At 42.7% G+C, this 19,116-nt stretch overlaps 1 protein-coding gene across 2 annotated transcripts in view; it reads right to left on the bottom strand.

The window, feature by feature from the left end:
- Positions 1-9,314, bottom strand: part of LOC121547169 (proline-rich protein 12-like) — a 55,696-nt gene extending 46,382 nt beyond the window's left edge. The window contains exons 1-3 of one of the 2 annotated variants that reach the window (XM_041858300.2): positions 8,404-9,314; positions 2,410-2,564; positions 273-437 (exon numbers count right to left, since the gene is read on the bottom strand). In XM_041858300.2, coding sequence (XP_041714234.2) covers positions 273-437; positions 2,410-2,564; positions 8,404-8,486 — 403 coding nt within the window. In that variant the 5' untranslated portion in view covers positions 8,487-9,314. The remainder of the gene's footprint in view (positions 1-272; positions 438-2,409; positions 2,565-8,403) is intronic. The other variant, XM_045209745.1, reaches the window with a different exon arrangement.
- Positions 9,315-19,116: the final 9,802 nt, after the last annotated feature.

Raw genomic sequence — 19,116 nt, 5'->3', positions numbered from 1 at the left:
GATGGAGAGACAAGACGACGATTATTCAAAACCCGTCAATCTGTCAACAGAAAAAAACTGACAAGCATGACTAAATAATTGTACTCCCACCCTCCCTTAACATGTAAAAGGCTAAAAGAATCCAATATGCAAATGTACCAACATAATCTCACCAACAATGCGGGCATGCGAGAGGAATGACAATTTGATAGAACATGTGAGGCGTTGGAAATGTCATATCGACTTTTGCGAACCCGTTTTGAATGTCAACACAGGTCTGGTCACATGCTCACCTGTCTGCCAGGACGGCGTGCGGAACTGGGAGAGGAGGGAGGAGGCAGAGGGGGGAGCCTGGGGACCCCGCTGGGATTCCAGAGCGGAGATCAGGTTCATCACCGAAGCGTCTGGGCCAGAGGGGCTGGCATGGTGCAGGCCGGTTTCAAATAGTCCAGAGAGACCTGATGGGACAACAAATACAACCATGAGTAAACCGTGACGACCATGTCCCTTTTGACAGATTATGCAAACTCAACAGGACATTTAGAGAGATAACTATATCTACAATGCCTTGCAAAAGTATTCATTCCCCTTGGCGTTTATCCTATTTTGTTGCATTATAACCTGGAATTTAAATTTATTTTTATTTGGATTTCAGGTAATGGACACACACAAAATAGTCCAAATCGGTGAAGTGAAAAAAATAACTTGTTTCAAATCATTCTAAAATATTAATAACGGAATAGCGGTGCGTGCATATGTATTCACCCCCTTTGCTACGAAGCCCCTAAATAAGATCTGGTGCAACCAATTACCTTCAGAAGAAGTTAGTTAAATAAAGTCCACCTGTGTGTAATCTAAGTGTCACATGATCTGTCACATGATCTCAGTATATATACACATGTTCTGAAAAGCCCCAGAGTCTGCAACACCACTAAGCAAGGGGCACCACCAAGCAAGCAGCACCATGAAGACCAAGGAGCTCTCCAAACAGGTCAGGGACAAAGTTGTGGAGAAGTACAGATCAGGGTTGGGTTATAAAAAAACATCTGAAACTTTGAACATCCCACCGAGCACCATTAAATCCATTATTAAAAAATTGAAATAATATGGCACCACAACAAACCTGCCAAGAGAGGGCCGCCCACCAAAACTCACGGACCAGGCAAGGAGGGCATTAATCAGAGGCAACAAAGAGACCAAAGATAACACTGAAGGAGCTGCAAAGCTCCACAGCGGAGACTGGAGTATCTGTCCATAGGACCACTTTAAGCCGTACACTCCACAGAGCTGGGCTTTACAGAAGAGTGGCTAGAAAAAAGCCATTGCTTAAAGAAAAAAAATAAGCAAACACGTGTGGTGTTCGCCAACAGCCATGTGGGAGACTCCCCAAACATATGGAAGAAGGTACTCTGGTCAGATGAGACAAAAATGGAGCTTGTTGGCTATCAAGGAAAGCGCTATGTCTGGCGCAAACCCAACACCTCTCATCACCCCGAGAACACCATCCATTTTTCCATCGGCAGGGACTGGGAAACTGGTCAGAATTGAAGGAATGATGGATGGCGCTAAATACAGGGAAATTCTTGAGGGAAACCTGTTTCAGTCTTCCAGAGATTTGAGACTGGGACAGAGGTTCACCTTCCAGCAGGGCAATTACCCTAAGCATACTGCTAAAGCAACACTTCAGTGGTTTAACGGGAAACATTTAAATGTCTTGGAATGGCCTAGTCAAAGCCCAGACCTCAATCCAATTGAGAATCTGTGGTATGACTTAAAGATTGCTGTACACCAGCGGAACCCATCCAACTTGAAGGCGCTGGAGCAGTTTTGCCTTGAAGAATGGGCAAAAATCCCAGTGGCTAGATGTGCCAAGCTTATAGAGACATACCACAAGAGACTTGCAGCTGTAATTGCTGTAAAAGGTGGCTCTACAAAGTATTGACTTCATGGGGTGAATAATTATGCACGTTCAAGTTCTTTTTTTGTCTTATTTCTTGTTTGTTTCACACACAAAAATATTTTGCATCTTCAAAGTGGTAGGCATGTTGTGTAAATCAAATGATACAAACCCGCTAAAAATCCATTTCAATTCCAGGTTGTAAGGCAACAAAATAGGAAAAATGCCAAGCGGGGTGAATACTTTCACAAGCCACTGTATGTGATAAAATTGCATCACTGGGCTGAATAGGTCAAGGAGTGTCCATTACACCAAAATACAAAACGTAGGCCTAACAGATGTTATAAATCTAATTTGGCCCTATATGTTACCAGGTAAAATACAGGTTTTTCCCCCCACACAAAAAGGGGTTTCCATTGAAAATACATTTTTCAGTGACTGCAACCTTAGTGCCATCAGCACTGCCAGTCATATCATCCCGAGGGCACTGTACTGTGGTGACAAAATTATAAGGTGTGTGACATGTCTCTCACCCAAACTCCGACCTGCTCCCCAAGCCCCGCCTTGGCCAGAGCTGCCCGGGTGGTGATTGGTGGCATAGCCCTGCAGAGGGTGGGGAGTGCCGTAGGCTTGTCGATGGAGAAGCTCCGACTCAGGGTGTGATGATCTGGAACTTCCATAGACGAGACTAGGGAGGAGAAGAGGTAATTTATTCAACTGTTCAAGTCCAATTGTCTTCATCTTCATAAACTTTTGTCCAAAATGTACCCTCTGGGAGAGGCCGTGAAATTTAAACAGATGCAAATCCTATGTAAATAGGCCTACTAAATAAATACACTAAGAGGATTGTTTGGTTTGAATGTCATGACTAACTACAGCACACCCTCTTCAGAAAACTTTGCGATCTTATTAAAAGTTATTCAGATGTGTAAATCAATTTAGCACATCTCCATCCTAATAAAATTACTGTAGGTCACCATTCTTCACATTGTAAGAATTTAGAATATCAGACTATAGATTAGACAAAATCAACTCCGAATACATACTAAAATATGATTGCCATCTTAAAGCCTGCTGTAGACTTCATTTACAATTCCTGTCTGTGATATTTTACCAACACAGTACTTTATGCTTGTACTTACAGTATGGAAGCCCATTACCACCACCCCAAAAATAATTTGATAGTATCTCAAAAATGTTATACCGTCTCAATTTCGATATGTTTCTTCATTTGCAGCATTATGTGGTGAACTCCATCTATCCACGTTGCAGAGATCAGCACAGCAATCAGACAACAGAAACCGTGACTGAGCTTGCTATATGCAGGGTTGCATAGTGTAGGTCTACAGTGCATACGGAAAGTATTCAGACCCCTTCCCTTTTTCCACTTTGTTACGTTACAGCCTTTTTCTAAAAAAAATATTAAATACATTTTTTCCCCCTCATTAATCTACACCCAATACCCCATAATAAAAAAGCGAAAACAGGTTTCTAGAAAATGTTGGAAATGTATAAAAAAATAAAACAGAAATACCTTATTTACATAAGTATTCAGACCCTTTGCTATGAGACTCGAAATTGAGCTCAGGTGCATCCCGTTTCCATTGATCATCCTTGAGATGTCTCTACAACTTGATTGGAGTCCACCTGTGGTAAATTCAATTGATTGGACATGATTTGGAAAGGCACAGACCTGTCAACATAAGGTCCCACAGTTGACAGTGCATGTCAGAGCAAAAACAAAGCCATGAGGATGAAGGAATTGTCAGTAGAACTCAGAGACAGGATTGTGTTGAGGTACAGCTCTGGGGAAGGGTACCACATTTTTTTTGCAGCATTGAAAGGTCCCCAACAACACAGTCGCCTCCACCATTCTTAAATGGAAGAAGTTTGGAACCACCAAGACTCTTTCTAGAGCTGGCCGCCCGGCCAAACTGAGCAATCGCCGTGACCAAGAACCCGATGGTCACTCTGACAAAGCTCCAGAGTTCCTCTGTGGAGATGGGAGAACCTTCCAGAAGGACAACCATCTCTGCAGCACTCCACCAATCAGGCCTTTATGGTAGAGTGGCCAGACGGAAGCCACTCTTCAGTAAAAGGACGCTTGGAGTTTGCCAAAAGGCACCTAAAGGACTACAAGATTATCTGTTCTGATTAAACCAAGATTGAACTCTTTGGCCTGAATGCCAAGTCTGGAGGAAACCTGGCACCATCCCTACGATGAAGCATGGAGGTGGCAGCGTCATGCTGTGGGGATGTTTTTCAGCGGCAGGGACTGGGAGACTAGTCAGGATCAACGGAAAGATGAACGGAGCAAAGTACAGAGAGACCCTTGATGAAAACCTACTCCAGAACGCTCAGGACCTCAGACTGGGGGCGAAGGTTCACCTTCTAACAGGACAACGACCCTAAGCACACAGCCAAGACAAGGCAGGAGTGGCTTCGGGACAAGTCTCTGAATGTCCTTTAGTGGCCCAGCCAGAACCTCTCTGGAGAGACCTGAAAATAGCTGTGCAGCGACACTCCCATCCAACCTGACAGAGCTTGAGAGGATCTGCAGAGAATGGGAGAAACTCCCCAAATACAGGTGTGCCAAGGTTGTTGCATCATACCCAATTAGACTCAAGGCTGTAATCACTGCCAAAGGTGCTTCAACAAATTACTGAGTAAAGGATCTGAATACTTATGTAAATGTGAATATTTTTTTTCGTAATAAATTTGCAAAAAAATCTAAAAACATGTTTTTGCTTTGTCATTATGGGGTATTGTGTGTATATTGATGAGGGGGGAAAAAACAATATAATCAATTTTAGAATAAGGCTGTAACGTAACAAAGTGGATAAGTTCAAGGGGTCTGAATACTTTCCAAATGCACTGTACTTAGGTAGTCTACATGATTACCTTTCCTACTAACCTTCTAAAAGTTGACTGTGCCAAATCCATTCATTATTCTACTAACTAGGATTGAATGGGAGACATGCTTTCCATAATGTACGTTTCATGCATATACATTCGAACAAAGATCACTATAACAAAGAGGTTCAGCAGTATTGTCTCAGGCAGTAGTATCTAAATATAGTGTAACCTACCAATCAATGTATATTTAGTGCCATGGAGGGCACAATATTACAATGTTGCAGTTCAGAAACGAGAGCGTTACCATCTATACCAAAAGCCTGGGAATCTGATGGAGACTGTAGAACTGTCATCAACGCATGCTTCAGTATTCCCCATTATATCTATGAGTATGTGTGTGCCCAGGCCCCATAGGCGTATCGAAAGACTCCCACCCTGGTCACCAACGTAGCTGACAGATGTAGAGAGAGACAAGGGCCTTAACAGAATGCAATCTAAAGCTTGTGTGGTCCAGAGACAAGAACTCTACCATCTATGGCAAAAGCCTGGGCTCCTGACGGGGACAATAGAATTCTCCCCACTGCATGTTACAATAGTAAAATAATCAGTTGGTCACCTGTTAAACTGATTCTACATTGAATTTGGTCTTTAAGATGCTCAAACAAGCGCGTTTATCTGTCGTTGGTGTTCTTCAACTCTAAAATGCACTACAACGTAAGACAAAACCCACAACAAAAACACAACAGGCAAATGCATATGTGGTCCCAATGTCTAAATAGTGACGGTAGGGCTAGTTCAAACTGCAGTAGGATGTTTCTCATAGGTGAGATAATCAGCCCATGCTTGGTGAATAGCACTTGGTTGGCACCTAAGATGCAGATTACGTGATTGGCAGACGTGATCAAGTTTTGATTGGTTTACAGTTTATTATTCAGCGGCGTGTGCCTGTCCAGCTAGCGGAAAAAAAGTATTTTGAAAAATATTGCAAGAATTGACATTGCCAACAACCGGAAATGTGTTCAGAAGGAATAAATATAAACAATATGTAAAAACAAGCTCCTCTGTTGACAGAGATAGATCATTTAAAAAACTAAAGCAGATAGCTAGCTAAAGGGTTGGGCGGTATCCAGATTTTCATATAGTCATACCAATACTTCTCCCATCCCGGCATTTACCGTATTACCGGTTTAGTACACAAGGGGGAGCCAAAAAAACACAAACGCCCATTGGGTGTCTATTACCAGAATACTAGCAAAATCTGCACAAGTAATAGCGAATGGAGGCTGCTAGCTAAATATGCTAATGAGCGCAAATGAAAATAAACAAGTTGCAAAGACAGGCAATCCTGTCATCAAGGCAAAGGGTGGCTACTTTGAAGAATCTCAAATATATTTTGATTTGTTTAACACTTTTGGTTACTACATGATTCCATGTGTTATTTCATAGTTTTGATGTCTTCACTATTATTCTACAATGTAGAAAATAGTACAAATAAAGAACCCATGGAATGAGTAGGTGTGTCCAAACGTTTGACTGGTACTGTATAGGTAGGAGCTACCGAATGTCATCGTTGGTGAGTTTGGATATTTACAAGCGAACGTGCACGAGAGACATTGTGCAAATTAACAAAGTTTTGACACATGCTTGTCTGAAGAAAGAGCAGTACTGGCGCTAAAGCAGCATGTGTCTGTGTGGAGTTTGGAGTCGCTACGGCAACGGGACTGCCTGCTGGCCAAGAACACAGAGGAGAAAAAACTCAAGGAAATCAAGCAGTGGCAGCTGTTCAGATGTCAAAGCCCTTTGGATGAGTTCGCTTTCTGCTGTGTTTGAGAACACTATATGATGCCCCGTCAACTTATTAATTCAGCCACTTGCTTAGATATTTTAGGGGTCGCGTTAACACATAATTCTGCATTTTTCCACGCAGGAATTAATTATAAAATGCACATGAAATATCATGCTGCATTTTGTAAACAGAGATCTAAAATGCTTCTTGTAATTTCTGCTCAGCTTCAGACTAAATTTGTGCTTCATTTGTAATTCTCCACTCAGATAAGAATTCACAAAAGGGCATTCTATCAGCAGACAGCGCTCTGACTGATGTGTAGCTACTTTTCTCTGGTACTTTTCTTGGTGTAGCCAGCCTACTTTTCTCCGGTACATTTAAAGATTAACTTTAAGCAAAACATTAGGAAATGTAGCTGGCTACATTCTTTATGATAAACATGATGGCCATGTATATTTTTTGCAAAAACGACATTTTTCATTGTAAGCTAATGTACTGGTGTGGCTGCCAGCCAAATAGCGTTGCACTCCTGTTGCCATCTAATGCGAATGATGCCATTTTCTGCCTAATGTCTTGCACTAATGTATTTTCCGTTAAGTAAAATTATAGTTGCACGTCCCTGATCATTCTATTGAAGCAAAGAAAGACTTGAGTTTCAATATAAAACGCGACCCCTGTCAATACACAGCTGGACTCTCGCTTTCTCTCGTTGTGTTATTTACAAACAAACACGTGACTGGCTCTGGTGAACTATGGTAAGCTTCATAATGTGAAATGAAGAACTCGATCTGCTTTATCTCCTGACGTATTGCACAAGTTGACTGCAGGTATTTACTTAAAAAGTAGCTACAAATATTAAAATGCATTTCAACTTCAAATAAATAGTTTCAACGGTATTGACAGTATTGAAAAACCATGACGTGGCTATCTCCAAATACCCCAGTAGATGGTATATACGGTATGCTGCCTCAGCCAACTAAACAGCCATGATCCGACCATGTACCATGCTAGCTTTTATCATTAGCTAGGTAGCCTACTAGCTAGCAAACCAAATCATGGTAGATATGGCTTGATGGCAATATGTTGAAAACACTGATACATCGAAATAAAGACTTAGCTACCGAATATATTTGATATCCTATCAAGATTGGGTGTAATGCATTGTAATTTAATTATACACAACAACCTAGAGTTGTGGTGTTATTTTAGGAGCCAATGTGTTGATTATCAATCATTATCATTCTTCATAGCACGAGTCGCCAACATTCGACCACTGGCATCTCGCGCTAATCACTTGCCAGCAAAATGTTACATTGTAACAACTTTGATACATCACAGGAGGAGGTATCTCAGTTACTATGTGAAACAAATGTGTCATGCAATGTCACAGAAGGAAAAACTGGTAAGATATAAATTGGGCATTGTAATGGCACTTTCCTTCCAATGCAATAGCCTCATGTGCATTTACCTATGACTAAAATATGGACTATTTTTTTACAGTCAATGTGTCAAACTATTCTAAAAGGACATAGTACTATAATTATTCTAATGGTCCAGACATATTCTCCAACCCATCCCCCTCTTTACTCTCGTTCCCTCCCCCTCCGTCTACCTAAAACCATACATTTAGTCTGTCAATCGCATTCTATGCATTTTCAAGAGCCCTGCTAGCTCGTCCCACCACCCCCACACGTCTTGCTCCATTCCATTTATAATACCAGTAACAACATGCAAAAACCTGGATGACAACGCGATGCTGCCTATAGGCAGGTTACAGATCGACGTCAATGTACCAAATTAACGACCAATCGATTACATTAAAGAAAAGAGAATGCAATGTATTAGCTAGTGTGCAAACATTATCTGGACTGGATCAAATGCTTACCTTGCTTTCGCCGATCTCTCATAACTCCATCCCGCTCCTGCGCCCAAATCACCGAACCCTGTTCCCGGGTAATTTCTATCCATTTTGCATTTATGAAAAATGTGTGACAAGGACGAAAGCACCGAGTAGTAGGAATTTTCACAGAATTGGGGTATCCGTCTTCCCCGTGATCGATTTTAGACTATTTACCCCGTTTCATAAGCAAATCCTCTGGATTGGAAAACAGCATATTGAAAGAGAAATGGAGGGGAGGAGAAAACTGGACAAAAAAGGGGGGTCTGGGGGTGTACTCCAACCACCTCCAATAATCAGTCTCTCCTGTCCTACACTTTCTCCAAATATCATTTCCACAACTGCCAAATTGCAACGACGCTATGCACGATCATGATAAATTATCGATAAATTGCAGAGAAACATTTGATCAAACGCATCCTTTCCTGCCGTATCTCATCCCCTTTATTTTAACTAGAGTAAATGCCGCGATCCGCGACTGAAAAGATTACCATCGATACCTCACGACTGTTGCAAACAGTATCAAAAGATAAGTTATCATATAACAGTAATTGTGATTTCTTTAGCATGCAAAATGCCTTCCCATTCTGAAATTGTTGTGAGCTAGCAGATGCTACTAGTATATAGCTAGCTAGCCCTGTCGACGCATCAAAATAAAACTGGGTTGCTATTTATATAGCCTTCTACCATTCCTTCTCTTTTTTACATTAGAAAATAATGATGACGACGATATCGCGATGTCTGGAAACCATAATCTAAATTCCGAAAATCAATGAAGACGAAAAGTAGGCCTCGTTTTTAATATTTTTTGTCATTTTCCTCGGAAGACGCCATTTTTGAAGGCGGCTGTCTCTCTCTCTTTTCTCCCTCCCCTAGCTCACGTCGCTCAAATACACGCGCACTCTGTCTGTTGTGTCCTCCATTCACCGGTTCTCACGGGTCGTCGCTTGTTACCACAGCGACAAAGTCATAACCCCCGCCTATTTCTACTATTTATCTTCTTAAAACCTGATTTTAAACCTAACCCTAACCTTAACCACACTGCTAACGTTAAATTAAGACCAAAAAAGCACATTTTTGTTTTCATTCATTGTTACGATATAGACCATTTTGAATTTGTGGCTGTGGTAACTAGTGTAAACTGTTCTCATGAGAAGGGGCAGGGCTATACCAGTAGGGGCTGTAACTCCGAGCTGGATCCTTTGACGTTACATCCAGTATAGCATCCAGCTCATAGTTACAACATCCTGCATAGCATCCGGCTCAGAGTTACATCCAGCATCCGGCACAGAGTTACATCCAGCATCCGGCTGAGAGTTACATCCAGCTCAGACATCCTGCATCTGGCACAGGGTTACATCCAGCATCCGGCTGAGCGTTACATCTAGCATCCCGCAGTTACATCCAGCATTTGGCAGTTACATCCAGCATCTAGCAGGATGTAACAATGAGCTGGATGTAGCACACTTCAAAATAAGAGTCTCCCTAAATGTCATGCAAAAATAGTCCTGTGATTTCCGATTTCAAAATAACAGTCCCTCAATTTGTCATGCCAAAATAAATCCTGAGATTTCTGATTTCAAAATAAGAGTCCCTCGATTTGTCATGCCAAAATAAATCCTACAACTCCCATTTCAAATTAAAAGTCCCTGAATTTGCCATGCCAATATAAAAGTCCTGCGAGTTCCAATTTCAACATAAGAGTCCCACGATTTGTCATGCATGTTTTATTTATCTATATTTTATTTCAATAGTAATATAAAACCCCAGGGGGAATCGAACCCACAACCCTGGCTGATTTTGTTCTCGGTGCCAGTATGATTTTTTATTATTTATTTTTTATTATGTATGCACTCTGGATAAGAGCGTCTGCTAAATGACTAAAAATGTAAAATGTAAATGTAATGTCATAAAATTAATTGTCAAGGCACATATATACATTAAACACAAGGTCATGCTGTTAACCCACCCCTTTGTTTGTGTTAGCCCAACTCATGTTAAGTTGCCTCTGAACAGAACGGACGCATCTGTGCCTGCATCTATGTCATATCACTGACTCTACCTTTGAAATAAATTCCACAAAGTTATTCTAGTCTCAGCCTCTTCCCTGGTTAAACATTGTGAGCTCCCACCAGATTTACAAACCTCTATTGTACTGTATTAATAGGCAGTGTTCCCCATTCTCTTGTTTAAACCTGGGGTGGCATAGGTCCACACTTATCCCTCTACAGCTACATACAGTATATATATATTTTACATCATATGATTTCCTTTTCATCAACAAGTAATATTATACAGAGAACCTTGCAGAGTACACAACTTATGTGGGAATTGGCACCGAGACCAAAATCAAATCAATAAAATGTATAAATACATTTGTAATGCTTGTTATTTTGACCATTGCAACTATCAACATAGGAAAGAAATACCACAACGTAGCACACACATACGTTTATGTAAATGATTAATGAGAAGATACACATAATGAAACAGCATGGGAATGGCAATGTTTTGGGGGCAGTATTAGCAATGCATTCAGCAACAAGGGTTTGTGTCAGACAAGACTAACCTAAAGACAGCAGTAAGGATTCATAAAATCATATCAGAAAAGGTTAACAAAATATTATCATTAGTTTATGATAAAACTGTTTCAATCAAACAATCACTTGATTCACTTTTTTAAATCTATCTTGTGAGGGATAGTGTTCTGGTGGTTTCCGTTTGATAAACACCTGTCAAACAGACAGCCTCTTATGTAATTGTGCCATTTGAAGCATTTGGATTGGGTAGGATCCTTCACAGCAATGCTTGTCTTTTCCTGTCAGTGTGGAGACGGTTGTAGACACAACATGGACCACAGCGGCAGCCACCTCTTTCACTTCAGCTCAAATTAGTGGTGTGTGGCATACATCCAGTTCACCCATGCAAAGGAATACAAAAAGCAGTATGAGTCAACACATGTAAGACCTTCAGTGATACTAAGAGGAGCATCAACATGTTTTGCAATATTGTCCAGAGAAACAATATTGTGTGTTTTGTTCTCTCAGACTGGGTTCTCGCAGACTGGGCTTCGATGTCCCCTCCTTTACCCAGCAGGATCTCCACCTCAACATGACCCGCTGTAGCAGCCAGGGTTAGAGGAGTGAACCCTGGGGACAGAGATTACTCTCCAACACCATCATACACAGATACAGACTCCCACTTCTACACACAAATTATCAAGTTCCCTGAAAGATGGACATCTAAATATAAAAATATAGCTACGTGGTGTGATGTATATGTGCATCGATGTCCACAGAGGGCTAGAGGGGGAGCATGGAGGGTGGGGACATTGTGTTGATGGGCGTCTGAGCTGTGGGTATGGGCGAGGTTGCAGTGTTCAACATAGGCACTCTTCTGCTCACCGCTACTGTCACGGGGGCGAGAGAGCTGTTAATAAGAGTCAACCTTCAAATAAAAAATACATCATATTTAACTGGACAAAAATATAAACGCAACATGCAACAATTTCAAAGGAAATCAGGCCCTAATCTATGGATTTCACATGACTGGGAATACAGATATGTGTCTGTTGGTCACAGATATCTTAACAAAAAGGTAGGGGTGTGGATCAGAAAACCAGTCAGTATCTGGTGTGACCACCATTTTCCTCATGCAGCGTGACACATCTCCTTCACATATAGTTGATCAGGCTGTTGATTGTGGCCTGTGGAATGATGTCCCACTCCTCTTCAATGGCTGTGCGAAGTTGCTGGATATTGGCGGGAACTGGAACACATCATAATAAACGTAGATCCAGAGCATCCCAAACATGCTCAATGGGTGAAATGCCTGGTGAGTATGCAGGCCAACTGGGACATTTTCAACTTCCAGGAATTGTGTACAGATCCTTGCGACATGGGGCCGTGCATTATCATGCTTAAACATGAGGTGATGGTGGCGGATGAATGGCACGACAATGGTCCTCAGGATCTTGTCACGGTAGCTCTGTGCATTGAAATTGCTATCGATAAAATGTAATTGTGTTCGTGTCCGTAGCTTATGCCTGCCCATACCATAACCCCACCGCCACCATGGGGCTAACATGTAGAAAAAATGTAGCTAATTTATTTTGCCAAATACGCTTTTTGTGTGAATGGAAAATTTCTGGGATCTTTTGTTTCAGCTTGTGAAACATGGGACCAACACTTTACGTTTATATTTTTGTTCAGCGTAAATTAAATTAAAGATTTAATTTAAAACCAGTTGTGAATTATGTTGAAAATGTATTGAAACCATGTTCAGCATTAAGGAAAAGGATGGGGGACGGAACACTGTCTCTATTTTTTGAATTAAGGAACAAAGAATTAAGGGAGAACCAGCTTCTATCGTAACTGCACACATACCTGCCATGATGTTGTCCTGTGTGGGGAAGGCCACCATTAGTCCGTTGGGGGTCTGGTTGAGAAGGCCCTGTCCCATGCCTGTCAACTGCTGCCCCAACATCTGCTGCTGGCTCACCATCAGCCTCAGCAAGTCAGGGCTAGAGCTGTCGGAGTAGTCTTCCGTACTAACGTCTGGACTGCTGGGTGGCCAAGGTACGAAGCTGGTCTGCAAGGGCTGCACGGGTCATCCTTCAGGCCTTTGGCCTTCATGTACTCTTTGGTGAACTGCTCCTTGAGGATCATCCTCTTATTCTGCAGCTAGGCCTTCTCTATGGCTGAGATCCTCTGGCCCAGCTCGTTCAGCTTGCCCTCCGTCTCTTTCACGGTGCACTCCACGGTCTGGTATGGGTGGAAGGGGGCAGCAGTTCTGTCTGGACTGTCTGTATCAACGGGGTTACCCTGTAGGGGGCTCAGCCACTGCTTGGAGCTGCCTGAGACAGCCACACAGGACAACACAACCATTTAGCTACAAGGTTGTACCATACAGTATACAGTAATCATTACCTGTAATGCGTTGATGCCTTGTGCAGTCAACTGGTGTCTTGTTGTCTTCTTGGTCAGGGAATTAACAAAGTTAGACCTATTGGACTGACCTTTTGTGTTGACGAGTGGAGGTGTTGTGATGTTGGAGGGTACTCTGTCTGGCTCTTAGGGAGGCAGAACCATGGCCAGGGCTTGGAATCGAACTCATGGAGTCTGTTTGGGTTAGGTAAGATGTAAGTAGATATTACAAAAGTATATTTGGTATCAATATTTGTTATCAACTTGGTGTCAATACAACACCATCCAGACAAATAAATAAACATGTTTGCAGAAGTACAGTAGTTGTTTGTCTGTTAGTAAACCAGCTAAAGGTGTCATGGGAGGGGTGTGTGAGCTAAGATAGGTCTGGCGCGGGGACTGACAGGATGTTGTTGGGGTAGTCGAGGAGGTAGGACACCACAATGGTGTGACCACCCTTAGCACATCCTTTTCCTCTTCACTCTCTTTTCCTTCGGTGTCCTCCTCGATGCAGGATGATGTAAAGATCTCTCTCATGTCCATCTTCCAACTGTCAGGGACACCCTTGATTTTGAGGAAATGCACTGCCCCGTCCAAACTTGGGAGGAGCCAGAGCAAGTCAAGAGTTACCAATTAATTCGATCTCAATTCAGTTGACTAAGACATTTGATTTCTCCATAAGAATGCCCATTTAGTTCCTGAACTAAGTAGAATTGTGAGTGTAGAGCCCCCCTTACCTTTACTTGACGAGAACTCAGGATTAGAGATGCTGTCCCTGTTCACTTCATGGATCTCCTTTCTTGCACACAAAAACATCTAAATTAATGTGCAATCAAGCTAAACATTTTACCAATTGTGAGAAGACTGTATTAGCAAAAATACATGCATATTTACATTGCCCTAGGCTAGAACATGTGACAGGGCAAAAATAAAACAAGACATAATATTTGTAAACTGACCAGAATTTCCTAATAACTATACGACACAAAAGTAGGATGCCCAATGCTTACAATTTGGAGTGTGCAAATTACCTCATTAAACATTGGTCCTTCTTGACTTTCATTAGAGGGGGTTCTGTCCCCCTCCAATTCATGTTCCTGCAACAGAAAGACAGGCGTGAGTAAAACGGACACATGGAAACGCCTATTCAAGGAGTCATGCATCTAAACAACACCCAGGTTGCATCCTATATGGCACCCTATTCCCTATAAAGTGCACTACTTTTGACCAGAGCCCTATGGGCACGTCTGTGTGTACGTTCTCACAAGTGAACATCAGCGCCGTGTCTCCCCGCCGCCGTGGTGGTGTGGACATTGGCTCCTGAGGAGAAAAACACAGGTGTCAAATTACACACAGAGGGTTGTGTGTGTGTTAAGGATAACAAAGAAAAACTTGAGGAAATGTTGGTTTTGGTGATAACCAAGTTAATTTTGATAATGTAAGTATTGAGGATGATAGAATCTCAAATAGAGGTCAGTAGAGTTTGGTTTGAGAGAGCCAAACAGAGAGGCTGTCCAGTTAGGAAGTTCTGCTCACCTGCAGCCAGCACCAGTTATGGCCGTCTCCTGGGTCTATTCTGTCTGAGCGTTGATGTTGGCACCTGCAGACAACAGATACAACAGAAGGAGGATTTTAAATGGTTCTGCTTGGAACGCACATTAAAAGAGCACTAATCTATTCCCACTGTTGGCTATTGACCCCAGAACAATGATTTCAATTTATTTGGGAAAAGCTAGCTTGTACCTTTTACATAAACTCAATGAGATTATGAACGTAAAAGAGGAGTTTCATATTTTGCCTCAACACTGAGCTTGGACGGTCAATATGGTAGGTAAAATCTATCAACAAAACCACAGGTCTTGACAAAAGCTGTGTCTGGCAGGGGGCTACCAGAGAGAATGATAGAGGCCTCTAGTGGCCAAAAGGCCGTATTTGCATGGGTAGCACCATTGAGTACTTCCACCATTTGAATGCAGTCAACTGGGTGGGACTTCCAACTTCATTGGCTGATCCCTGCTGGTGGCCCTGTTGGAGTCATGTCCAACCGGGTCATCAGGAGGGATCAGCCAATGGTGAAAAAGAAAACTGACTACATTAAAATAGATAGCCTCAATGGCACTGCCCATGCTGTCTCAGATGCTATAATGGCACAGATGAGTCCTTTATCTACCTCTATGGGGGCTACCTAAGGATAGGAGTCGGTGAGTGTCTGGCAGGGCCACCATCTTCTCTTGGCCCTCTCGTGCAGCCTCCATGAGTGGATTGTATCCCTCATCATTGACCTCCTCCAGGTTGGTGCCCCTCTCGATTAGCATGGCAGCCAGCTATACAGTACGTGTCCCCAACAGGCCGCCAGCGTCAGCAGAGACGCAAAAGAGTCAGCAGGCATGTTGACCTGTGCCCCGCTCTCCAACAGCAGCCAGTGTGTGTCTGTACTCACCATACAATCCTCCATGAGGGCTGTGTACATCTTGTCAGCCCTAGCCTCTAACAGGAGGCATACCATGTCCAGGTGCCAGTAGACATTTAGCTAGCTATCATCGTCTGCTAACTAGCTATGTCAGCTAACGTTAGGTTACTCTTGAGGTCAGACTAGGGTAGCTAACGTTAGCTAGCTACAGTGGCTTGCGAAAGTATTCACCCCCCTTAGCATTTTTCCTATTTTGTTGCCTTATAACCTGGAATTAAAATGGATTTTTGGGGGGTTTGTATCATTTGATTTACACAACATGCCTATCAATTTGAAGATGCAAAATAAAAAAATAAAAAAAATCAAGAAATAACTTGAGCGTGCATAACTATTCACCCCCCCAAAGTCAATACTTCGTAAAGCCACCTTCTGCAGCAATTACAGCTGCAAGTCTCTTGGGGTATGTCTCTATAAGCTTGGCACATCTAGCCACTGGGATTTTTGCCAATTCTTCAAGGCAAAACTGCTCCAGCGCCTTCAAGTTGGATGGGTTCCGCTGGTGTACAGCAATCTTTCAGTCATACCACAGATTCTCAATTGAATTGAGGTCTGGGCTTTGACAAGGCCATTCCAAGACATTTAAATGTTTCCCCTTAAACCACTCAAGTGTTGATTTAGCAGTATGCTTAGGGTCATTGTCCTGCTGGAAGGTGAACCTCCGTCCCAGTCTCAAATCTCTGGAAGACTGAAACAGGTTTCCCTCAAGAATTTCCCTGTATTTAGCGCCATCCATCATTCCTTCAATTCTGACCAGTTTCCCAGTCCCTGCCGATGAAAAACATCCCCACAGTATGATGCTGCCACTACCATGCTTCACTGTGGGGATGGTGTTCTCGGGGTGATGAGAGGTGTTGGGTTTGCGCCAGACATAGCATTTTCCTTGATGGCCAAAAAGCTAAATTTTAGTCTCATCTGACCAGAGTACCATCTTCCATATGTTTGGGGAGTCTCCCACATGGCTTGTGGCGAACACCAAACGTGTTTGCTTATTTATTTATTTAAGCAATGGCTTTTTTCTGGCCACTCTTTCGTAAAGCCCAGCTCTGTAGAGTGTACGGCTTAAAGTGGTACTGTGGACAGATACTCCATTCTCCACTGTGGAGCTTTGCAGTTCCTTCAATGTTATCTTTGGTCTCTTTGTTGCCTCTCTGATTAATGCCCTCCTTGCCTGTTCCGTGAGTTTTGGTGGGCGGCCCTCTCTTGGCAGGTTTGTTGTGGTGCCATATTCTTTAAATATTTTAATAATGGATTTAATGGTGCTCCGTGCAATGTTCAAAGTTTCTGATATTTTTTTTATAACCACTCCAACAATCAGGCCTTTATGGTAGAGTGGCCAGATGGAAGCCACTCCTCAGTAAAAGGCACATGACAGCCCGCTTGGAGTTTGCCAAGAGGCACCTAAACGACTCTGACCATGAGAAACAAGATTCTCTGGTCTGATGAAACCAAGATTGAACTCTTTGCCCTGAATGCCAAGCGTCACGTCTAGAGGAAACCTGGCACCATCCCTACGGTGAAGCATGGTGTTGGCAGCATCATGCTGTGGTGATGTTTTTCAGCGGCAGGGACTGGGAGACTAGTCAGGATCGGGGGGAAAGATGAACGGAGCAAAGTACAGAGAGATCCTTGATGAAAACCTGCTCCAGAGCTCTCAGGACCTCAGACTGGGGCGAAGGTTCACCTTCCAACAGGACAACGACCCTAAGCACACAGCCAAGACAACGCATGAGTGGCTTCGGGACAAGTCTCTGAATGTCCTTGAGAGGCCCGGACTTGAACCCAATTGAACATCTCTGGAGAGACCTGAAAATAGCTGTGCAGCGACGCTCCCCATCCAACCTGACAGAGCTTGAGAGGAGCTTTAGAGAAGAATGGGAGAAACTCCCCAAATAGATTTAGATTTTAGTCATTTAGCAGACGCTCTTATACAGAGCGACTTACAGTTAGTGAGTGCATACATTTTTCATACTGGCCCCCCGTGGGAATCGAACCCACAACCCTGGCATTGCAAACACCATGCTCTACCAACTGAGCTACACGGGACAGGTGTGCCAAGCTTGTAGCGTCATACCCAAGAAGACTCAAGGCTGTAATCGCTCCCAAAGGTGCTTCAACAAAGTACTGAGTAAGGGTCTGAATACTTATGTAAATGTGATATTTCCGTTTTTTATTTCTCGTTATTGGTTATTGTTTGTAGATTGATGAGGGAAAAAAACTATTTAATCAATTTTAGAATAAGGCTGTAATGTAACAAAATGTGGATAAAGTCAAGGTGTCTGAATACTTTTCAAATGCACTGTATGGCTCCATTCAGAATCAAGCTAACATTAGCTAACTAGCTAGCTAGCTTAAAAATAGCTTGCAAAATAACTTTATCTAATCAATTTTGGTAGCTAGTATCAGACCACAACGTTAGAGTTACAAACTTTTAATAACAACGACTTGGACAATAGCTACCAAAAACGTATTACAAAGAACAAAAAAGCTTGCTACCTAGCCATAAAAAAAAGACATTTAAAGTTACCCGTCATGACAGCTGGGATTAATTGGTGGACATTGCGCCATCAGTCTCAATGGTAAACTGGTAACACACTTCGTGATTGACAGGTAGTTGCGCCAGAGAACACAGCCCATGTGAGTCTACACAGTCTACACTGCTCAATGCGGAGAGTTTGCGCTGCAAGCTGACAACACAACAACACAGGGGCACCATGTCATTCGCTCCTGCTTGCTGCAGTAAGGAGAGGGATGCAGCTAGATAGTGTAGCCAATATCAGGCCAGGGTGACAGCTAAAGCACATGTATTGTAGTGATTTAAGGGCTCTTCAGGAAGACTGACTGAACTGAACCGAATCTGTTCATCTCCACTTGACTCTCGCAGTGCGACAAACGTAATCAATTTGGGCACTAGGCGTGTATACCCGAGAGGCAGCTATAACTCTGAGGTAGACATCTCACTTGCTACGAAAAAGTAACCAGGAATGGAAATTAAGCTAACTCGAGGATAGTACTTTTCGGCACCGATTTTGGACCCAGGCTAGTACGAATAGTGGCCTACTAGCCTAGCTGGACAGTGCCCAAAATCCTGAAGTTCCATAATTGAAAGTAACCTTACTGTTGCATCTCTAGACCACTTAGGTTCCCCTTGTTGTTGGTTAAAGAAATTCAGGCTGATGCGACAAATAGGAATGCGGTATACAGTGGCTTGCAATAGTATTCACCTCCCTTGACATTTTTCCTATTTTGTTGCCTTACAACCTGGAATTAAATTGGATTTTTGGGGGGTTTGTATAATTTGATTTACAC

This window comes from Coregonus clupeaformis, chromosome 31 (assembly GCF_020615455.1).
Source record: "Coregonus clupeaformis isolate EN_2021a chromosome 31, ASM2061545v1, whole genome shotgun sequence".
NCBI classification, from domain to species: Eukaryota; Metazoa; Chordata; class Actinopteri; order Salmoniformes; family Salmonidae; genus Coregonus; species Coregonus clupeaformis.
Note: the sequence above shows the minus strand (reverse complement) of the source record. Positions and strands in the feature narration are given on the sequence as shown.